Genomic DNA, 21,815 nt, shown 5'->3' with positions numbered 1-21,815 from the left:
TGTTCGGGAAACTGAGGCCCAGAGCAGGGAAGTGCCATGACTTGGGGTCCCACAGAGGCATGGGGAGCCCATGCATAGCCCGTGGTGCCCTTCCCTTCACCCTGTGGCCCCTTGAACCTCTCAGGCATTCGGCCGCCCCTCTTCTGTGCCACTTTCTTCCACATGGAAAGTGGGATTCAGACCCATGTGAAATGTGGACATTTCGGGAGCTCTGAGCCTTAGGTGGTGGTGGGGGGAGAACCTGGGAGCGGGGAGAGGCTGGGTCTCTGCCACCTGTCACCTGCGCCTGCACCTTCCCCAGCTGGTGGTGCAGGCCGGGCTCTTCCATGGCAACGAGACGCTGTGCAAGACGGTGTCCAGCTCGGAGGTGAGCGTGTGCTCAGAGCCCGTGTGGAAGCAGCGGCTAGAGTTTGACATCAACGTCTGCGACCTGCCTCGCATGGCTCGTCTCTGCTTTGCACTTTACGCCGTGATCGAGAAGGCCAAGAAGGCTCGGTCCACCAAGAAGAAGTCCAAGAAGGCGGTGGGTGGGGCTGGCTGGGAGGCTGGGGCCAGGCCTCTGGGAGCCAGCCCACTGTGGGTCACTCCCCCTTATCCACTCAGAGCAGGAACACACCTTGGGGATGGGGGGGGGGGGGGAGTCCCGGGAGGGCTGGCCCACCCAACCTCCCCGCCCCTCCCGCACTGGCCGCCACCCCTGCTATGTGAGGGCTCTGGGTTCCAGGGCTCATGAGCATGGTGACTCGGAATATCTGGGCCTAAGCCTTCGGTCCTGGTGGGAACCCGGAGGCGGCTCCCTGGGGTAGGAGGACAGACGCACTGTCCTCACCGGGAGCAAGAGTGGCCTGAGTCAGCGGCCAGCAGGGAAGGCACGGTGGTTGAGCACTGAGTCACCAGGGCCCGGGATGTGACTGGCCACTGAGCCACGCTGACTTACCCATAGCTGAGCTGGGCCAGCCTTCTGGGGCCGGTGTGGTTCGTTTGGGGGTTTCTCAAGAAGCCAGGAGCAGGGATGCGACTGGGAGTGGAAGGGAGCCAGGAGGCGGCTGACCTTGCTGGCTTCCTCACAGGGAGTCTGGGTGAGGGCGGGGAAGGTGGCCTGGAGGCTACACCCATCCTGCAGATGAACAAATGGCCCTGACCTGCCCGTGGTCTTTCCCAGGACTGCCCCATCGCCTGGGCCAACCTCATGCTGTTTGACTACAAGGACCAGCTCAAGACCGGTGAATGCTGCCTGTACATGTGGCCGTCCGCACCAGGTCTGCCCCGGCGGGAGGGAGGGGCCCGGGGGCGTGGGCTCCCGGCCGGTGGCGTTCCTCGTGCAACTCCCATCCATCCCTGTGTCCAGACGAGAAGGGGGAGCTGCTGAACCCCGCGGGAACAGTGCGGAGTAACCCCAACACGGAGAGCGCTGCTGCCCTAGTCATCTGCCTCCCTGAGGTGTCCGCCTACCCTGTGTACTACCCAGCCCTGGACAAGGTCAGCCCCCTCGCCAACCGGGCCTGGCGGGACCCACCCTCCCCAGAGGCTGTGGGGCTAAAGATGACCTTTCCTGACCCTGCCTCTGGGGATCCCCAGAGCATGGTGCCCCCCCTGGCCCCCCGCACCCCCCCCCACCATCCCCTAAGTGGCTCAGGGCCAGGGCTTGGTCACCACACACATTTGGGGACCTGCTTGACTCTCTAGAATCCTAACCCGCTAAAGCAGGTGGGGAGCAGTGGTTCTCAGTCAGGGCCGCTTTGTTCCCCAGGGGGTTGGGGCCATGTCCAAAGACACGTTTGGTTGTCACAGCTACTGGGAGAGATGCTCCTGGCATCTGGGGGGCGGAGGCCGGGGGTGCTGTGCGCAGGACAGCTCCCAGTGCCCAGGCGTTGATGCTCCCCTTCCCCGGATCCCCCCCCCGCTCCCCCCCCTCCCCCCCCCCGCCCCCCCCCGGGGCTGGCCCAGGCCCCGGGGCTCCGCTGAGACGGGACCGCTCATTGCAGATTCTGGAGCTGGGGCGGCACGGGGAGCACGGGCGCTTCAGCGAGGAGGAGGTGAGCTGGGGGCCGCGGGCGGTGGGGCGCCTGGCCTGGCCGCAGCTCACCCGGCCTGCACCCCTCAGCAGCTGCAGCTGCGGGAAATCCTGGAGCGGCGGGGGTCCGGGGAGCTGTACGAGCACGAGAAAGACCTGGTGTGGAAGATGCGGCACGAGGTCCAGGAGCGCTTCCCGGAGGCGCTGGCCCGCCTGCTGCTGGTCACCAAGTGGAACAAGCACGAGGATGTGGCCCAGGTGGGCGGGGGGGCGGGGCGGGGGGCGGGGCCTCCGCCGCGGGCCCCCCGACTTGACCTCCTGCCCAGCCGCACCTTGACCACCCGCACCCCCAGATGCTCTACCTGCTGTGCTCCTGGCCGGACCTGCCCGTCCTGAGCGCCCTGGAGCTGCTGGACTTCAGCTTCCCCGACCGCCACGTGGGCTCCTTCGCCATCAAGTCTCTGCGGAAACTGACGTGAGTCCCGCGAGCTCCCCGCCCGCCCCTCGGAAGCGCGGTTTTGTTCCCGCCTCCTGGCGGCGGAGCCGGGGCGCCCCCCCGAAGAGGACTGAGCCCTGCCTGGGGTCTGCTCAGGTGAGGCCGGCCTCCCTCCTCTGCAGGGACGATGAGCTTTTCCAGTACCTGCTGCAGCTGGTGCAGGTCCTCAAGTACGAGTCCTACCTGGACTGCGAGCTGACCAAGTTCCTGCTGGACCGGGCCCTGTCCAACCGCAAGATCGGCCACTTCCTTTTCTGGCACCTCCGGTACTGGCCCCGCCGGGCCTGGGGAGGCGGGGCCCCTGGCCGTTCCCACCTTGCCCGCCCGGCGCGGCTCAGCCGTCCCCTCCTTCCTCCAGCTCCGAGATGCACGTGCCCTCCGTGGCGCTGCGCTTCGGCCTCATCATGGAAGCCTACTGCAGGGGCAGCACCCACCACATGAAGGTGCTGATGAGGCAGGTGAGGCTCGGCCCGGAGTCCCTGCCCTGGGTGGGGCCCTGTGTCAGGGCAGGCTCGGCCCCTTCAGAGCCCCCCGGGCCGGGCTGAGGCTCGGAGCCTGTCCCCCCGGCCTTCCCACGCTGCCCTCCTCTTGTGTCTCCCCGCCAGGGCGAGGCGCTGAGCAAACTGAAGGCCCTGAACGACTTTGTCAAGGTGAGCTCCCAGAAGACCACCCGGCCCCAGACCAAGGAGCTGATGCACCTGTGCATGCGCCAGGAGACCTACCTGGAGGCCCTCTCCAACCTGCAGTCCCCGCTGGACCCCAGCACCCTGCTGGCCGAAGTCTGGTGAGCCCCGAGCCCCTTCCACGGCCTCCTCCCCCTGCCCCGCCGGGCGCCCCGCGGGGGGGCCCGTGCCGACTGCTTTCTGGCCCGCAGCGTGGAACAGTGCACCTTCATGGATTCCAAGATGAAGCCCCTGTGGGTCATATACAGCAACGAGGAGGCGGGCAGTGACAGCAGTGTGGGCATCATCTTTAAGAACGGGGACGGTGAGCGGGGCGGGCCCCGGACACGCGCTGCGCGGCCCTCGGGGAGTGGGGGGCGGGCTGAGGGGACGGGGGGCCTGGGGCTGGGCGCGGCTGGGAGTGGGGAGCCCACCAGAAGCTCGTGCTTTTCCTTCCGGGGACGGCCGCACAGACCTCCGCCAGGACATGCTGACTCTGCAGATGATCCAGCTCATGGACGTTCTGTGGAAGCAGGAGGGATTGGACCTGAGGTGAGAGGCCCTCCTGGCGTCCGTCTTCGGACTTGCCCCACGCCTAGGACCCTGTCCCTTTGGAGGAGTCCTCTGTCAAAGCCGACGCTGACACCTCTGCGGGCAAAGGGGCCGTTCTCAGAGCAGAGACCAGTTTGAAGTCAGGGCCGAGGGAGGCGATGAGGCCGCGGAGTGAGGGCGCAGAAGGCCCGGCCGGGCGCTCGGCGTCTGTCTTACTCCATTGTTTCCTTTGCTCCACGCTCCCTGGCTTCCTGCCCCGTCTTGGGAAGCAGTGACATCTTCTTCTAAACCATCTGGATTTCTCTCTGAGCAAACACGAGCTCAGCTGAGGCGCTGACTTTTCCTCTCTGCATCTTGAGGGCTGGCGTTGACCTCTCCAAGGAGCCCTCCCCTAGAGTTCCAGGCGTCAAGGACGCCTCCCGCACACCTTTCTCCTCCCTTTCAGCAACCCCGCTGGCGTCTCCTGTGGCCGTTTTGGCTGTCTTGAGCTCCTCGGGCTGGAGGGGGGCGGTTCACACTGCCCCAGGGACAGCCCTTGACCATGGCATTTCCCTGTCCCTCCTCCCTCCTGGCTAGGATGACCCCCTATGGCTGCCTCTCCACGGGGGACCGCACAGGCCTCATCGAGGTGGTGCTTCACTCAGACACCATCGCCAACATCCAGCTGAACAAAAGCAACATGGCAGCCACGGCTGCCTTCAACAAGGATGCCCTGCTCAACTGGCTCAAGTCCAAGAACCCTGGGTAGGTTCTGGGCCCTGGGGACAGACACCCTTTCCAAGAGGAGTGTGGGAGTCAAAGGTGAGGAGAAGGGCCCGTGACAGTCCCCATGACTTCTTGGCTCAGCCGAGGACCAGGTCTGCTCCGTGTCGGGGTGGGTCAGGTCTCTGTTCCCCCAAGGATCAGTTAGCTATTGTCCTGTAACGACCACACTCATCTTAGGCATGTAAAACCACCACGGGTTATTACGGGCCCACAAATTGCAGCTGGACCTGGCCGAGCTGAGTGGTTCTTGGGCCGGAATCATTCATGTAACCGTTACCCTCTGGTCGCTTGACCGTGGTCGCTTGACCGGCCTGGATGGCCTCAGTCACGTACGTGTCTCCACGTGCTCTCCCCTCAGTGAGTAGGCCAGCCTGGGCTTCCTTCCATGGCAATAGGTAGGTTCAAGCGCTACAGGTGTCTGAAGGCCGAGGCTGTGGGATGAGTCCAACAGGGCCTCCTCCGTGTCCCATTGGTCCAAGCAAGTCGTAAGGCCAGATTCAAGGAGAGGGGACGCAGACCCGACCTCTTGGTAGCAGCTGTTGCAAAACGGCACGGCCATGGGTTTCAACACCCCTCCCCACCGACACACACACAGGGAAGCCTTGGATCGAGCCATTGAGGAGTTTACCCTCTCCTGCGCGGGTTACTGTGTGGCCACTTACGTGTTGGGCATCGGTGATCGGCACAGTGACAACATCATGATCCGCGAGAATGGGCAGGTAGGGGCCACGTGGGCAGCACCTGTCACCCCCCCCAGCCTACCCCTCCGCCCCCCCCACCCCACCCCGCAACCCGACACCAAGGCACTCTCCTCTCTGACGATGGCTTCTCCTTCCCTTTTCTTAGCTGTTCCACATTGATTTTGGCCACTTTCTGGGGAATTTCAAGACCAAGTTTGGAATCAACCGTGAGCGCGTCCCATTCATCCTCACGTACGACTTTGTGCACGTGATCCAGCAGGGGAAAACGAATAACAGTGAGAAATTTGAAAGGTGAGGGTGCTCGGGGTCCCAGGCCGGCCGGGTGCAGGGCCGGGTCCTGTAGGAAGAGGCCGGGGTGTTGGGGCCTCAGAGGGAGCGGGGGCTGTTTCCAGGGCGAGAGCAGCGTGGGAACGGCCGTGAGGACCCAGAGCCCTGCCTTCCCCTTCCCTCTGCTCCCCCCCGCCCCCCAGGTTCCGTGGCTACTGTGAGCGAGCCTATACCATCCTGCGGCGCCACGGGCCTCTGTTCCTTCACCTCTTCGCCCTGATGCGGGCCGCCGGCCTGCCTGAGCTCAGCTGCTCCAAAGACATCCAGTATCTCAAGGTAAATGCCAGGGCAGGGCCCTGCCAGGCAGAGCGGGCGGCCCCCAACTCCCCAAGGCCTCTGCCTCTTCTGAGCATTGCGGCCTGGGGGGCCCTGAGCTCAGTGGACCCCGCAGGGCACTCCCGGTGTGGGTCCTTCGCGCCACCCACAAGCCAGCAGCAGGGGGGCCGGTGGGGTCAGCCCGGTTCCGTTGCAGGAGCGTCGGGACCTCCCTGGGTCCACCGTCTGGTCCTTCACAGGCTGTAGTGGTTCCGCTTGTACCAGACGGCTGAAGTAGATTCCCTCCCTCGACGATGAAAAATGCCTTTCCTTCCCACGTCTTTTCAGTTTGGGAGAAGCTGGGGGTCAGAGGGGGGCCGGCCTCAAGCGCCTCTTTGGTGCCCGGTTCATGCAGAATGAAGCTGCATGGGGCAAGTCCTCCTTTCCTCCTCCTGGGGCTAATTCCCACCACAGAAGGCGAGCCTACCTGTCCACCCCGGAGGCTTTTGGAGGGGGGGGGGGCGGCGGGTCACAGCTTCCTGGCTGCAGCTGGCATCCTACTTTGAGGGTGGGTCAGGAGGCCCGTCTCGGCTTGGGATCAGAACAGAGTCCTTCCCAAGGGGGGGCGTCGGCCTCTGTCTCCGGATTCCCCTCCCGCAGGGTGGCGGGGTCTGCCTGCCGTAACGAGCCCCCCTAATGGCTGGAGCTCACTGCTCTGATGATCTTCCCTCAGGACTCTCTGGCCTTGGGAAAGACAGAGGAGGAGGCTCTAAAGCACTTTCGAGTGAAGTTCAACGAAGCCCTCCGGGAGAGCTGGAAGACCAAAGTGAACTGGCTGGCCCACAACGTGTCCAAAGACAACAGGCAGTAGTAGCAAGCTTCTGGAGGCCCCTGGGCCTGGAGGGAGCAGACTGCCGGCCTGGGGAACCAGGCACCCTCAGGCATCCTCTGGGGCCCCGAGAGCCTGAACCGCACCCTACGGGAAGGAACCTACATGATTGCCTTTTGTTTACACTGGTTATTTATTTATGACTTGAAACATTTCAGGAACTCGACAGCCATAAACGGAAATGCATCCTTCGTGCAGGGGAGGGGCGTCCTCAGCCAGAGCCCCCGGGCTTTGGTGAGAAGACAGAGTCGGGCACTTCAGAGGCCGCACCTCACTAAGGACTGTAACCCCGAGTCTTCCAGCTGGTGAATCGGGACCCGGCAGAGACTGCTCTCCCCTCCGGGAAGCCTGCCTTCCTCCCAGGCTCCCGCCGGGCTGCCCGGGGCTTGGCCCCTGGCAGTTACCTGGTGCCCACTTCTCCGTTCACCCCCTCCACCTTCGTGCTCTCCACGGGCTGAGCGCGGGGCAGCTCCCAGAGGAAGTCTGGGTACCCTCTAGAATCAGGGATGCTTGCTTTCCACTTTTAAAGTGACTCTTGGGTACGGGAAACCCTCTCCTCTGCTGTAAAGCGGTTTTGTTTGCGGGTAAGGAAAAAAAAAAAACAAAAAAACACCCCAACTACTTACGGACCCTCTGTGGCTCAGAACAGCCTCCGCCCCCATAAAGTATAATATATGCTGGTCCTCAAGACATTAAAAAGATCTGAGCTTGATTTAGCTCAACCTGTCCTGGATCGAGGCAAAAGCAGGTCAGAGTACTTTGCCCTGACCTGCCTCGCAAAGCAGGTTTTAAGGCCGGACCTGATCTCCAGAACTCTCTGCTTTGGGAACCTGCTTTGAGGAATCAGGTACCAGAAACCTGAGGTCTTTGGCGGAATCTTTGTCTACTTAGCTCGAAGCAGTTCAGGCTTAGCCTTAGGGGGATCCGAGGAGCTCTAGAAACACCAGGTTCCCGGGCCTCTCCCCAGCCGTCTGAAGACACCTCTGGAGAGGGGACTAGAAATCCGGGCTTCTAGAAGCCCACGGGTGATCTTTATGTGTTGGGAGGCCTCACGAGGCCGGGCAGAGTCAGGCGCAGCTGCCCTGTGGACAGGTACGGGAGCTTCAAGAAAAAGCCCACCGCCTTCTTTGGTCAGTTAGCAGAAGCCACGCGGTGTGGTCCATATGCAGACCACCACCGACCACACTCTCGTTCCCAACTAAGTGTGGAGGTCATCTGGTCCACCTTGCCAGGCCAGAAACAGGAACAGCCGAGTGTACGTCTATATGTTATTTATTGAAACGCGTCTGTGTGCTTCCTGGCGTTCTGGTTCCGGTACACAGCCTGGGTGCTTGGCGAGGAGAGTATTTTTTATTTTTGTTTTGTGTGTGTGTGTGTGTGTGTTTTAGTCTTTTCATGTTTCTGTATGGGGAAGGGGAGTTCAACACAACTGATGGGGGGTGAAGACCACTGCTCTGTGAAGCCTTCACGTGAGAGGTAACAGCCTACGGAAAGAAATAAAAGCTTTTTTATGTTGTGTTCTCCGGTCAAAAACCAAGCCAGAGAATGCAGGGTTAGAACAAAACCAGGACGAGACCTGAACGCGCGCTCCTACTGGAGTTAGAACCAGCACTTTATTGTAGCGGGTACACTTTCTGACCTCATCAATATACACATCTACAAAGTGACACCACGCGGAGTCCGCATTAGCATCTACCATTGTCTACACAGAGCAGCTACAGCGACAGGACGTGAGGGGCGGCCACACACGACGCAGGACGGCCGCAGTGTCCTTGCAACTAGCAGTTATAATCACAGAACAGTATTCAAAATTATTTTCCCCCAGGTTTAGAAATCTAAAATTTTACATGTAAATTAAAAACAAAGTGCTGTCGGGGTTTGAGCTCATGACTTGTCCTCTCCTTTTCCATCCCCCACGGGCCCCAGAAGCAGGGCCCCTCACTCCTGGGGAGTGGAGTTTGCCTCCGGAGCCGTCGGGGGGAAAGCTAGCGCTCGGCCTTCGGGCCAGAGCGCGTCTGTCCTTGGACGTTCTGAGTCCGGACCACTCAGGCCTGTTCTGTCTCCGCACCAAGTGGCCAGACGCTTTGTGCCATCGGTGTGCACACTCCCCGGCAGGGCAACAGACATCTAGTAGGCGTGAACCCAAAGCTGCACACGAGGAGTCCAGCTTCCTGTGCAAGGAGCTGCCGGTCCTCAGAGGAGTGTGTGAAAGAGGCCAGGGACCCCAGCTCCCCACCCCTCTGCCGGATCAGAAATGGGTAGAATCCCAAAGGAAAGACCTGGCCATTTCCAACCTCCGAGAGGGGTCTCCGATCCGGTCCCCTGCCGCTGAGCAGTGCTGGGAAGTCCGTGCCCCTTAACTGCCTGGCCGCCCGCCGAGGGTGTGCACTGAGCGGGGCCCGAGCGGGGCAGGCCCGCTCTCCTCCGGGGTGGGGGTGGGGCCGGAGCCCACGGGGTCTCTCCCGTGTTTCAAGCTTCACTTTGCATGCCAGTCCTGGGTCATACTAGCACGGAGGACACGAGGAATCCCAATTTATTTACAAAATATTAAAAAGTCAGTTCATCATCTACATATTAACCCCCATTCTGCCATTTTATACATGCACTAGTTTGGAAAAAATAAAGACTTTAAAAAAAAAAAAGAAGGATTACGAGGCGGGAGGGGGCAATTTTAACCCTTTGTCAACGAGTCCAGCGATCGCAGCTTTTCTGGAGGCGCGAGGTGGGGGGGGGGCCGCACAGAGCGAGCCGCGGGGAGCTCAGAGCGATCTGGGCGGAGGGCGGGGCGACAGCGAGCACAGGCGGGTGGTCAGCGATGGAGAGGGTCTGCAGACCTACTGGCCGGAATGACTTTGTACACCGTGGACCCTTGGGGCTGGGGCAGCAGAGTCTCCTGAAGCGGAAGGAGGGGCGGCAGGGGCGGCCCAGGGCTCAGTAGCTCAGGGTGGAGTCGTCCCACTCCAGCTGCTGCTGCCGGTTCGCGCTCTGCTGGTCCCCGTGCTCCCCCTCCTCCTCCTCGCTGCTTTCCGACTCGGCGCTGGTGATGTCATCCTCCTCCTCCCCGGCTTCGCTCTCCTCCTCCTCTTCCTCCTCCTCCTCCTCCTCGCTGCTGTGCTGGTCCTCGTACGTCTGACAGAGAGACGGCACGTGAGCCCCTGCGCACGACCCCAGTGTCCAGTGCCGCTCACCCTCTGGGAGTCACGGACGAAGGGGACGCCCGACAGGTCACCTCACCCGAGACCAAAGGGGAAACACGGCTCTGGTCACCACCCACGGCTGTCACGGGCAGGGAACGCGTTTCTACCCTCGCTGGGCGGCACGAGCTTGAATGAGGCCTCTCTGTACCTCAGTTTACCCACCTGCACCTCACTGAGTTGTCACGTGGATCACGTGACATTCAAGCCACAGAAACGTGGAGATGCCACGGCCACGCTGCCTCTCTGGGGTGAGCCCAGCTTTGGGCCTGGCCGGTGGTGGTGTTCGGTTGCAGGGGCCACCGGCCCGCACCTACCTCCATGGGGTTCACGGTGATGGTCAGAGCGGAGTCATCCCAATCCATCTCGTTCTCCTTCCCGGTGTCCTGGTCCCGCATGGTTCGCTGATGAGCAGCCCGGATCCGGAAGACTCCCAGGATAATCATGAAAACCAAGAAGCTGACACACACCACAATGACAACAGTGGCGGTGCTGGGGACAACTGCGGAGGGAGGAGAGGGAACAGGGCTGTGGTGGTGTGACCCGCCCCAGAGGGCGGTAGTGCCCTTGGCCCTCATCCTCCGCAGACAGACGCACACACGCGCACACACACACTGACGCGGCATCTGACCCGGAAGAACTCGAAGAAACGTGAGGAGTCGCGGCACAGGTTTCAAGCCCAGGGCCGGCCACTTCCTGCCCCGTGGGGCTCCAGTCCCTCCCGGGCAGCGCAGAGTAAGAGAGGCAGGCCGGCCGTGGCTGTTCGGACCCGGGGCCGGGCTCTCGGCGGGAGGCGGGAGGGTGTCCCCCCGCCCCCCCGGACCTGACCCAGCCGGCCCTGCTTCTTGCCCACGGCCCTACCTGCGAACGGGTGGGGGCTGGCCAGGTTGTGACCCGAGAGATCGACGAAGGCATGGCGCTCCGGGTGGACGAACTGCGGCTGGGCGGCCATGTGGCTGGCGTGCTCCATGGGGCCGGCCGTGTGAATGACGTTCACCTGCAGGGAGAAACACAGGCAGCCTGAACGGGTCCGACAGGCGGAAACGCGGTTCAGAAGCTAACAGGAGCAGCGCTACGCGCAGGGGTCCCTGGACCAGCCCTGGTGGGCAGAGGAGACAAGAACAGAAAAAAATCGAGGGTCGGCCCCTGGACGCCGTTGTAACTACCTGATATTTGCGCACATCCAAGAAACGTGGCACCGTTCTAATTCCTTTTTACTGTATTTCATAAAGGAATCTGTCCACAAAGGAACAGAAAAACCCCCACCACTGTCCCTCACCACAGGCCCATCTCCCTGCTTTTCCCCCAAACCACAGTGCATCAAAGAGCACAAATCCTCGCCATTTATTTCCCTTCAAATCCGCTACCCTTTGGCTCAAACAAGAGACTCATCGATTTCTCAGCACCGTGACTTCAGCGTTCTGCTGCTCTGAGGCCACCGTGCAGACACGCCAATTGCTGAGAATAACTTTGGGCCCATTTCTCCAGACCACAGAAGCCGTGAGGGACGACGGGGCTGCAGTCCGGGCCTGTGGAAGACTTCAGAGCAGGCGGAGCGCCCTGTGACCACCGTGCCCTGAGTCACCACTACCGGGCTCTGCAGACGGCACAGCAAGCCCCCCCCCCCCCCCCCCCCCCACGGCCAGCACTGCGTCTAGACCCCTCCCCCGGGGCCGGCAGTCTGCAAAGACTCTCTGGGTCCCTGGGAATCGCCCTTTGCAAAACTGCCAAATCTCAGCAAACAACCGCGCCCTACTCATGAGGTATTAACTGCCTCTAGCTCTTGACCACCTCCTTCCGAAGGCCCCTCAGGCCTCCGTGAAAGGGATGCACCGGACGCACCCCGGCCCACCCAAACCTGTGCGGGTCAGACCTGCAGCGGCCCCCAGACCGGGAAAGGCTGGCGCACCTGGGTTGTGGCCGAGCAGCTACCCAATCACCCACCGCCGGCCCTTCTCAGCGTGGGCCCGGCACGCACCTCCACCTGAAACTCGTTGCTGATGTAGCGGCCATTGAGCTCTGAGCAGACGAGCCTGAACTTGCGGTCAAGCAGGGACCTGGTGTGCCAGTTCCGATAGCGGAGGAGGCGCAGAACCTCCTCGTAGCTGGCCATGGTGTCCACGCCTGAGGGGAGGAGGTGAGAACGTTGCCTGGTGGCTGGGGTCAAGGCCAGGGTCAGAGCAGGCTGGGGTCAGGCACAGGGGCAGCTGGACCACACGTGTGTGCACTCCGGCTTTCCAGTTGTGGGGAGAAATGCAAGCGTGTGGGCACATCTGTCCCTCTCCGGGGTGTGTGCCATCGTGCGCCTGACTTCCGCCCCCTTGTAAGGACGGGAAGTAAGGCAGTGCCTGGCTTCCCTTCCTGCCGGGACAGCATCGATCCTAGTGAGCCTCTCCTGTCCCGTGGCCTCCAGGACCCTCAGGGCCCGGAGATGACAGGAGGCGGGGCTGAGGCTCGCGCTCACCTGTGAAGACCATGCCCAGGTCGGAGGCGCTCACCGCGATGCCCTTCTGCTGCAGGCGGGCCATGTCTACCTCCAGGCTCTCCTGCGCTGGGTTCAGTTCCTCCCCGTCCACGGTGACTTCGCAGGTATCCAGGTCATGCACGATCTCCTCGGACACGAGCGACTCTTGAACTGCAAGAACAGAACCGCAAATAGCAGAGGCCACGGAGCCCAAGGGGGCTGGTCACGCCGGTGGGCTGCTGGCGCTCCTCAAGCTCACAGAGCCCTTTGAAAAATCGATGACAGAGGCACAGGAGAGTCCCTTTCAAGAAACGGGGTGCTGGTCCCCAGACAGGCCCAGAACAGGGGGCCACCCAGCAGGAGTAGCAGGTGCCCTGCAATCAGCTCAAATCTTCTCAGCCTCCCCTCAAGGGCATCTCAGATTCGGATGTCACGCCGGAGGAGGAGGAGAGTACTCTCCAGGTGGGTTTCCAAAGAGCATAATGAGCTCTAGCTCATGGGTCAGATTCCAGAAGCTGACCCAAGAATAGCCTTAAAACATCCAAATCTCTCAAAATCCCAGAAAAAAAGAATTCAGTGAGAAAGTAGCAGCAGTGGGGTTTCAGCCGCGCCGCCCCCCCCCCCCCCAACTGGGTTTGAGCCAAGGTGAGGGCGACCATCGCAGGCAGAAGTGCCGTTACCTGTGGGGTCCTCGTCCCCGTCCCCTTCGGGCTCCACTTCTCTCGTGATGGTGCTGATGATCCGAAGCTCAGGGAAAAGGAAAACCCCCTCTGGGCTTTCAAATTCAGAAGCCGCTCGAGCAAAATGGTGGACCCCACTCAGGCTGATCTTGGGCTCCTCTGGCTGCAACACCATCACGTAACCATCCACCGGGGGCACCGAGATGCAAGGAGCTTCATTAAAACACCTGCCGACAAGGGACGGAGAAGGCGAGGGTCAGAGCTTCGAGAAGCGGTTTTGTAAGCTACACGCAATGGCACGTGGAGGTTCCAACAGGCAGGAATCAACAGCCCCTGGGGGGACAGAGGCCGCGGCCGTCTGGGAACGGGCCTCCAACACACCGATAAACACCATTCAAACCCTCTGGTAACCAGCGATGGCTCCCCGGTCTTTACAGACGGGAGGCTGGGTTGTCTTAAAAACCTCAACACACACATTTTCTTCTCAAGAGTCACGACCAAAGGCAGATTTATAGTTAAAAATCAGCACGTACTTGACTGTGCTGGTGAGTTTGAGTCTCCGGATCCCAGGTGTGGGGAACTGCCGTGAGTTCAGGTAGGCGATGTGCTGCATGGCTTTATCCAGCTCCCCAACATCATCTCCCTCCAAGGTCAACGCCAACTGACTGGGGTTGGTATGGATCTGAAATCATACCAGACAGGGGTGAGAAAAACGGCTCTAATTGCAAGAAGCTGAAACCACAAACACGCTGGCAAAGAGGGCTAGCTGGGGATCGATCTGACTCGGTGACCTGGAGGGGAAAAGCGCACAGAATTGGCAGCGATGAGATCTTCTTCGGGGGTAAATTCCCAAGGAGCAAATGTATCTGTGATGTAAGAGATACAGGGGCCTGGCTGGCTTGGTTGGTGAAACGTGCAACTCTTCACCTTGGGGTCCTGAGTTTGAACCCCACGAATGGGTATAGCGATGCTTAAGAAACTTAAATCTTAGGGGCTCCTGGGTGGCTCAGTCGGTTGAGTGGTCTGACTCTTGATTTCAGCTCAGGTCATGATCTCACAGTTACTGAGTTTGAGCCCTGCACTGGGCTCTGCGCTGACAGTGTGGAGCCTGCTTGGGATTCTCTCTCTTTCTCTCTACCCCTCTCCTGTTCATGCATGTGCTAAAATAAATAAACTTTAAATAAATAAATGAACAAATAAATAAATAAATAAAATCTTAAAAAGAAAATATGTATCTTTGGTCTCTGTCCCCAGTTTCTGGCACAGAGCCCCCTAAAATCCTGGAAACTTCCTGAGTGACAGAAGTACCTTTTCTCACGTGTAACAAGCCCTTTCCAAGCACACGAGCATCTATGTTATTGAACAGGCTCTGGGTGGCTGAGAGGGTTTCAGGATGGAGCCAGCTGCCACAGGAACCAGCCGTGTGACTACAGGGCTGGCACTTTCAGACCTGACCCTGACCTCTAGCCAATGACTTAACCAGCTGTGCCTAACGTAACAGAAGCTCCGGAAACACCCCTGAAGGACCCGGCGTGGGAGCTTCCAGTGTGGGGAGGGAGGCGCTCCTGGAGAGGATGGGGAAGCCCCATTCCCCCCTCCCCTGCCTTCTGCATCAACTCCATCTGGTTGTTCCGGAGCTGTATTCCTTAAAACAAACCAGCAGCGGTAAGTGAAGTGTTTTCTGGAGTTTTCCGAGTAGTTTAAGCAAATTACTGAAATCGAAAAGGGGGGGGGATTATGGGGACCCCCGACTTTGTAGCCAAGTTGGACAGAAGCGTGCATAACCCGAGAGCCTGACACCTCCAACTGGCCTCCGCAGCGGGGGCAGCCTCGCGGGCCTGAGCCTCACGCGTGGGGTCTGCACGAAACTCCAGGCAGTCAGTGTCAGAAGCGAACTGAACTGTGGGACACCTGCAGGTGCCTGGAGAGCTACAGGTGCCTGGAGACCGGTGGGTGGAAAATCCCCACACATCCGCTGTCAGAGGTGTTGTGAGCAGAAGCAGGTCTGGACCGATCGCGGGTGGAGCCTCTGCCAACAGCCTGCACCCTTGTGCTCTAGGAGGCGGTGAGCGCCGCGCACGCGCGCGTTACCTTCACGCCTCTGCCGTCCTCGGGGGCCTGCAGGTCCAGCCCTTCTTTGCAGGTGTACAGACAGTCAATCACCTTCTTATCTGCGAGTTTCCCAGAACGGACAGTCAGGCCAGCCAGATTACCCCGGAAAAACTGGGTCATGTGCAGGTCGCCACCTTAGGAACACGGGGGGACAAAGCAGGCAGTTACGCATGCACCCCAGGGCCTCCTGCTTCGCTTCTCAATGCAGTGTTACCGGTGGTGGCGGCTTGATGGAGGGACATGCGGGTTAGTTCGTACCGAATCCTGTTAGCCTTGCCATCTACATGGAAGCGCAATGGAGAAATTAAGTCGTTTATGATCATGCATATGGCCTGGAGAAAAGAGGTGTTGGGGGGGGTCCCTCACCCGAAGCCCAGAAGCAAGAGGTCCCACGAGTGTCCCCACACAACTGGCCGCTCCCTGGAAAGGGCGGCCTACGCTGCACCCATCAGCCTGGTGCACGGGTGACATTTTCCAGCAATGCCAGCCTTTTGGACCACTGCCTTCTCAATCAGCTGGGTCACGCTCTGGGTTGCCTTTTCTAACAGCACACTTGGGGATACACACAAACTTGGGACTGAGCCCACAAGAATAGGCCTAGAAAGATAAAAGGGGTGCTTACTACCCTAGCCTGCACCTAAGAGGCCTCACATGCTATCCGGTTGAGCTCCATGGTGCCTGCCCCCAGGATAGCTGGGAACTGATGGTGTTATAAGGAAAAGAGAAACCCAGAAAGCGGTCCTCGTCACACTGTGGCCAAGAGCCAAAAAGCATGTGAAAAGAAGCTTACTCTCAGGGCACCTGGGTGGCTCGGTCAGTTAAATGTCTGACTCTTGATTTTGTCTTGGTTCATGGTCTCAAGGTTGGTGCATGGGTTCAAGCCCCATGTCGGGCTCTGCGCTGGCAGCCTGGAGCCTGCTTGGGATTCTTTCTCCCCGCCCCCGCTCTCTCTCTGCCCTTCCTCGATCACGCCTACCTCCCTCCCAAAATGGAGTTTAAAAAAAAAAAAAAAAAAAAAAAAGCAGCAGCAGCTTATTCTCGCAAAAGGACGGAGACCGATGCCCAGAGCATGTCTCATTCCTGATAAGGACGTCAGACACTGAGCCACCACCAGGGACTGCGATTTCTAAGAAACCTGCGTTTAAAATTTAGTATTGGTCAGGACAGAGTATCTAGAAACGAGCCTCTTCCTGTCTCATGGTTCAGCCACATGGGAACCAGGCGGTGGCCTCCCTGATGTGGCCTATGAGATTTTGGCAGGGAGCCTCATGCGGTGGGATCAGGGTAAAATTTGAGGCGGGCGGGGGGGGGGTCCCCATCAGTGCAGAGCATTAATGAGTCATTTGCCCTCGCTTCAACTGGAGTCAGAATGGGCAGAAAAGGGTAAATCCTGTGAAGCAGTGGTGGGGGGAGGGAGGGGCGCATAATGCAAAGCAGCAGCTCAGAAGGTGTCTGGGACCAAAATGCAACTCGGGCATTTCATGCGAAATGTGGAATGAATTGATGTCTTGTCTTTAAATGAAACACAAGAGTGAACCGTAGGGAAAGATCCAGCAACCTGCAGGGGCCATAGGCACAGGCTCGGTTTCATTGTCATTTTCAAATGCTGGATACTCTGCAGGAAAGCGAGACAAAGACAATAGAAAAGGACCAAGAGGTTAGGCTCTTCACATTGGAATTTGAAAATTAGTCTTGAAAAGCTGCCAAATATAAAACACAAAGGGAAGAATTCCCGCCTTGGCCTTGTCCCTCTCCGGGACATCTTCCCCCCAGAAGCAAGCTCGTACTGGATCACCTTTTCGGAAGTCCCCCGCCCCCTGCTTCTCTTCGTTCCTCCCTTGTCCCATCTTCCACGTCCACCTTGCCAGGACACAGACCAAATTCAAAATAAGGTGAACAAAAGCTTGTCCGTCGAACTCATGATCTCGGGCTGGTGCTACTGGGTGGGGCAGCGACGTGCCAGCCACCAATGATACCAAACCCCGGGCCCACGCGCTTTTCTCCCAGAGAGGACATTTGTGCAGATGAACTGGGACAGCACAAGTATGCATCCAAAGCCTGGTGTGTGTACGGTATACACGGGAAAGTATGTAGTTTTTGAAAGCTCAAAATTTGTTCACTTTGGTCTAGATGTTAACCCCTAAGTAACAGAGATATAAAGGCGTTTTTATCCACTTTTTCTAAATAGGAAGGGAGAGTCAGAGGTTAAAAAACTCACCCAGATTGATAACCGGCAGTGGGTCTGGGGCCTCTAGCCACTGACCTTCTCACAGGCCCCCGGCTGGTGTCCTCACAGTAATGCCAGGTCAGGGAGGCACACAACCAGCAACCGAACACAGAATCTCTACTTTCTAGATCACATTGTGGGAGCACTCCATAACCCACGGCAGCATGGGGGCACTGAGGGCCGGCCGGGCATGTGTGGCTGTGCTCCCACGATGCCCCCAGTTGCCTCCAGAACACCGTTAGGAATGACATTCCAGGGGTGCCTGGGTGGCTCAGTCAGTTAAGCGTACAAATTCTGCTCAGCTCATGATCTCAGGGTTCGTGAGTTCAAGCCCCACGTCGGGCTCTGGGCTGACAGTTCAGAGCCTGGAGACTGCTTCGGTTCTGTGTGTCTGTCTCTCTCTCTCTGCCCCTCCCCTGCTTGTTCTCGGTCTCTCAAAAATGAATACACGTTGAAAAAAAAAAAGGGAATGACATTTCAGCCAATGGGGGTGAGGCTGCTGCCCACAGCACAGGCTCTCCACCGTGAATTTGTATGAACTGTGGTTCCTCATCTGCTGAAGGAAGGAAGGAGACCTTCTTCCAGGTTAACGATATTTTACAAACCCTGTGTCTGGTTTGGGAATTTAGGCATGTTTTTCTGGCCGAGGATCTTGAGAAGCTGAGGTAGAAAGACGCTGTGGCACCAACAGGAACCGGGAGTCACTGCAGAACATGGGGCTTTATTTTAATTCAACAAGCAAAGCTCTCAGGTTTGCACTTGTATTTTTATTCTTATTTTTAAAACAACTCAAATTACTGTTTAATTTGGGAAGCAGCTCTGGACTGAAACGTTAAGACTTCACAACTAAAAAAATTCCTATTTCCCTGGTAATTTGCTCCTCATTCCTAGGTTTCAAGTTCCACTTTCTCATGGATGAACTGTCCCCGAAATTAAATCCGGGAATCAGCCGAAGAAATTCACTCTAAAATGCTACCTTAATCTTGTTAATTTACAAGGATCGGCAGAAAATTATGAAATTCAAATTCTCTAAAATTAAAGCAATGTTATTGTGGGCATTAGTCTATTTTGTATCTTTCTCACCTACCCCAAGATGAAATGTTTCCATAGGGAGAAAAAAATAATTCAAAAGGTCTGTTTAGCAGCGATGGCGACCCAGCCAAGTGTGACGGTTCACGTGAGGGCAGACTGAGGGGTCCGTGATCTTGGACAGGAAAAATTATGTGCTTATTATTACTCCACTAACTTGTGAAGTTCAGCTTTTTCTTTGGGCCTAAACGTCGGCTCCAAAACACAGCGGCATTAGCCATCACGGCTATTTTCCCAGCATGCTGTGTTGCTGCAAATATCATAAAGCTCGCCACTATTTTCAAATTATAGCAGTTACTGAGCTTGCTGCTAAAGCTTTCTCTCCATCTGTCAATAAAGCAGCACAGGTATTACCATTTCAAAAGATTCACCTTTTAGTACTATGATAACTTTCTTCCAATGCCTTTGAAATCCTATGTATTATATTTCACAGATTAAGAAGAAATTATCCCAGGAAGGGGTCCACATCAGACCACAGGCCCTAAATGCACCAACTTTATGGTTTCAAATCCAGATGCCATGATTAACCAGGCGGGGTGACCCTGGCTCTGAGCCTCAGTTCCTTTGGCTATAAAAGGGGATAAAAACTGCTCCTTCCCCACAGACTTACTGTTAAGGAAAGTAATGGACATGTGGCCCACCACTTAGAAAGTACAAATAAATGGTACTGTTGCTTCAGTGGTCATTGTCCTACCCCATCCCACTTCCGAGGACTCCCGTGGAGTCCTTTCAAGCACGGCCCTGTGGAGGGTGCTCCTGTTGGGTTATTTAGCACTAAACATTCTGGAAGAGTCCTCCGGGTCAAAGAACATTCCCAGTTTCGTGCCTGATGGTCCGCTGCGGCCTCTTTGCCTTTGTGAACTTTTCAGTGAACAGATTAATTTACAACAGTCCCTCAATGGCACTCTCCCTCCAAGTAATGCTTCCTCCCAGGTTCCCCGGGAAGGTGCCGGCTGCTGCAGTCCTGTAACAAACCGTAAGTGAGCGTCCCAGAGCATGGCATCAGCAGATGCCCAGAACGGCCACACCCAGGAGAAGGAATGGAAAGACGAAGGCAGCGAGGGTAAGGGGGTAAGACCCTGAGAGGAGCCTGCTTCCACCACCAAGGCCATGAGGCAGCAGGACTGAATTCCCGATGCCGAGCAGAGGGTGCCAATGGCCATTACCTTGCCAGCAAGCCCCAACCACGAGCTGGGTTTCAATCCTGGATGGATGAAGCGGGTAATCTTCGGTCACAGAGAAGGGCTCGTGAGAAACACCGTCCACATAGAGAGTCACGCTCGGGAGCTCCACGTTGAGGACGTAGTGATGCCACTCCTCATCACAGACCTGTGAGAGGCCAAGGGAAAAACCAGGGCATGAAAGGTCTACCTTCCCTCACATCCAGAGACAATGAAAGCAGTGCAACTGGGGACAGAGACCAAGTCACCCATACGGAATAATGGCTTCTGAAAAAGGAAAGGGATTTCTTAAAACTCTAATGATAAAATACATCTCACTCAACCACATCCCACCCAAAAGGGCCAAGGCAACACTATCGCCTCTAGGACGTTCCAGACCAGGGGGAGGTGCCCGTTCCTCATGTGACAGGGCCCAGTTCTCTTCTGCCAATAGTCTGACACCGGGAGATTCTTGTATCCGCAGGCTGGACAGCCCCCCACTGAGCGGGCTTAGCCTGTCAAGATCCACGCCTTTTCTGGATCAAAATGAAAATCACCTCCCATCTCAGAATAAGCCATGCCGTAACTCATATATTTCCTTTTTCAATTCAAAGGTGATGATCTAAATATAGGTGAGCATACAGCTCAGAGGGCGTGACAACTCAAACTGTGTTCCTTCCCCATCATGAATGAGCACCCCCGACCTCCACCCACCCCCCCCCCCCCCACTGCCGAGGGAAAGTGCTGTCTGTCGGTAGCCTCCAAGGTCCGTTTGGTCTGGCACTCTCTGATCTTTGGCTTCAGAGGAAGAGGCAAGTACTTGAGAACAGAGACAGGCAGAGAAAGAGATGGAGTGGGATAATGTTTTTGTTTCTTAAAACATTTTTTTAAATGTTTATTCATTTTTGAGAGGAAGCGCGCACGCATGCGCACACACACAAAACACGAATGAGAGAGGGGCAGAGAGAGAGAGAAGGAGAAAAGAACCCGAAACAGGCTCCAGGCTCTGAGCTGTCGGCACAGAGCCCAATGCAGGCTCAAACTCATGAACCGTGAGATCAATGACCTGAGCCGAAGTTGGGATGCTCAACTGACTGGGTCACCCAGGCTCCCCGTGTTTTTAAAACTGTATTTCTAAATAAGCTTAACCAATTTACACATTCTAAAAAACTGAACCCATTAAAGTTAGACAGGAAACATCACAATAAATGAAGAAATTACCAAAGAATATCCGGCAGAGAAAAGCGGCTGCTCCTGAGTTTATTACAGAAAAAATCCAAACCTCTAACACTCAGCATACGCCTACTGCATATGCACAATATTTTTGTATGTATGTATATATTATGTGAAACCTTTTTAAATGAAGGAATTGCATGGCAAATCACTTTTGAGGCTGGTAATATCTTAATTTTAGCTTCTCTATTTAAGACAAGTTCTATAATAAAAGCTCCTTCAGAAAGCAAATTATATTTCATATATTTCACCTAGCTCTCAAAGTACGGCAGGTTTCTGGGAGATTAGCAGAGTAACACCGTATTTGAAAGTCCATTTGGACTTTAGTCAAAAGTCCCTGAGAATATTGAGAAGACAGTAGTAGAATTGGCATAATTTTCTAATTTCTCTGAAAACTGGGTGATCAGGAGAGCAAAGCCCAAAGCTGTAGACAACACCCACAACACTCCTCAGTTCGGTGCCCGTGTGCACCCTGAGATACACGTAGTGGAGAAAAGCAATGGGGTTTCCGATCCAGAGGATATCATAGAGTGGTGAGGCCATACTTACCGGTTGAGATGCCTTACGACAGTAACAGAAGAGGGAGGCAGAGCCCTAAAACTGGAAAAAGGGTCATGCTATCCAACTCTCTCCTTTGAGAATGCAAAAAAAGTAACTGTATATAAAAATGAGGAGGAGGAAAAAGGATCACAGTTCAATCCCATATGAACTTTTCAAGAAAAAGAAAGCAAATGGACGGAATACTATCCCTTCAGACCCTGAAAGCATTACCTGAAAGATATTTCTGCAACAGACATGAAAACGATCATGTATTATCTCAGAACACTCCAATGATGTCAGGAAAGTGACACAAAACACAAAAGCACATAGATCAGGACCAGAGCAACTCAGACAAGAGCTGACGAATCAGGAATGACTTGGGTAAAAAGTGACAGGTAGAATACAGATAAAGAATAAGAAGGGTCCCCAGAAAAGAAAGAGCAAAGCAATGACGG

General features: G+C 56.8%; 2 protein-coding genes across 11 annotated transcripts in view; one reads left to right on the top strand and one right to left on the bottom strand.

Moving 5' to 3' along the window:
- PIK3CD (phosphatidylinositol-4,5-bisphosphate 3-kinase catalytic subunit delta) overlaps positions 1–7,377 on the top strand; it is a 55,165-nt gene extending 47,788 nt beyond the window's left edge. For 6 of the 7 annotated variants that reach the window (XM_047871680.1, XM_047871675.1, XM_047871678.1 and 3 more), the window contains 16 exons: positions 302–523; positions 1,163–1,259; positions 1,349–1,479; positions 1,986–2,036; positions 2,105–2,272; positions 2,368–2,489; positions 2,633–2,776; positions 2,869–2,968; positions 3,116–3,294; positions 3,385–3,497; positions 3,646–3,724; positions 4,301–4,468; positions 5,085–5,208; positions 5,336–5,481; positions 5,661–5,793; positions 6,506–7,377. In XM_047871680.1, coding sequence (XP_047727636.1) covers positions 302–523; positions 1,163–1,259; positions 1,349–1,479; positions 1,986–2,036; positions 2,105–2,272; positions 2,368–2,489; positions 2,633–2,776; positions 2,869–2,968; positions 3,116–3,294; positions 3,385–3,497; positions 3,646–3,724; positions 4,301–4,468; positions 5,085–5,208; positions 5,336–5,481; positions 5,661–5,793; positions 6,506–6,643 — 2,115 coding nt within the window. In that variant the 3' untranslated portion in view covers positions 6,644–7,377. The remainder of the gene's footprint in view (positions 1–301; positions 524–1,162; positions 1,260–1,348; positions 1,480–1,985; positions 2,037–2,104; positions 2,273–2,367; positions 2,490–2,632; positions 2,777–2,868; positions 2,969–3,115; positions 3,295–3,384; positions 3,498–3,645; positions 3,725–4,300; positions 4,469–5,084; positions 5,209–5,335; positions 5,482–5,660; positions 5,794–6,505) is intronic. The other variant, XM_047871679.1, reaches the window with a different exon arrangement.
- Positions 7,378–8,244: 867 nt separating this feature from the next.
- CLSTN1 (calsyntenin 1) overlaps positions 8,245–21,815 on the bottom strand; it is an 87,773-nt gene continuing 74,202 nt past the window's right edge. For 2 of the 4 annotated variants that reach the window (XM_047871682.1, XM_047871683.1), the window contains 10 exons: positions 19,594–19,756; positions 16,670–16,726; positions 15,091–15,245; positions 13,533–13,681; positions 13,000–13,226; positions 12,320–12,490; positions 11,834–11,979; positions 10,717–10,852; positions 10,173–10,357; positions 8,245–9,790 (listed from right to left, as the gene is read on the bottom strand). In XM_047871682.1, coding sequence (XP_047727638.1) covers positions 9,593–9,790; positions 10,173–10,357; positions 10,717–10,852; positions 11,834–11,979; positions 12,320–12,490; positions 13,000–13,226; positions 13,533–13,681; positions 15,091–15,245; positions 16,670–16,726; positions 19,594–19,756 — 1,587 coding nt within the window. In that variant the 3' untranslated portion in view covers positions 8,245–9,592. The remainder of the gene's footprint in view (positions 9,791–10,172; positions 10,358–10,716; positions 10,853–11,833; positions 11,980–12,319; positions 12,491–12,999; positions 13,227–13,532; positions 13,682–15,090; positions 15,246–16,669; positions 16,727–19,593; positions 19,757–21,815) is intronic. The other 2 variants (XM_047871685.1, XM_047871686.1) reach the window with 1 other exon arrangement.

Source organism: Prionailurus viverrinus, chromosome C1 (assembly GCF_022837055.1).
Source record: "Prionailurus viverrinus isolate Anna chromosome C1, UM_Priviv_1.0, whole genome shotgun sequence".
Lineage (NCBI taxonomy): Eukaryota > Metazoa > Chordata > Mammalia > Carnivora > Felidae > Prionailurus > Prionailurus viverrinus.
The sequence above is the reverse complement of the archived record's forward strand: the minus strand, read 5'-3'. Positions and strand labels throughout refer to the sequence as shown.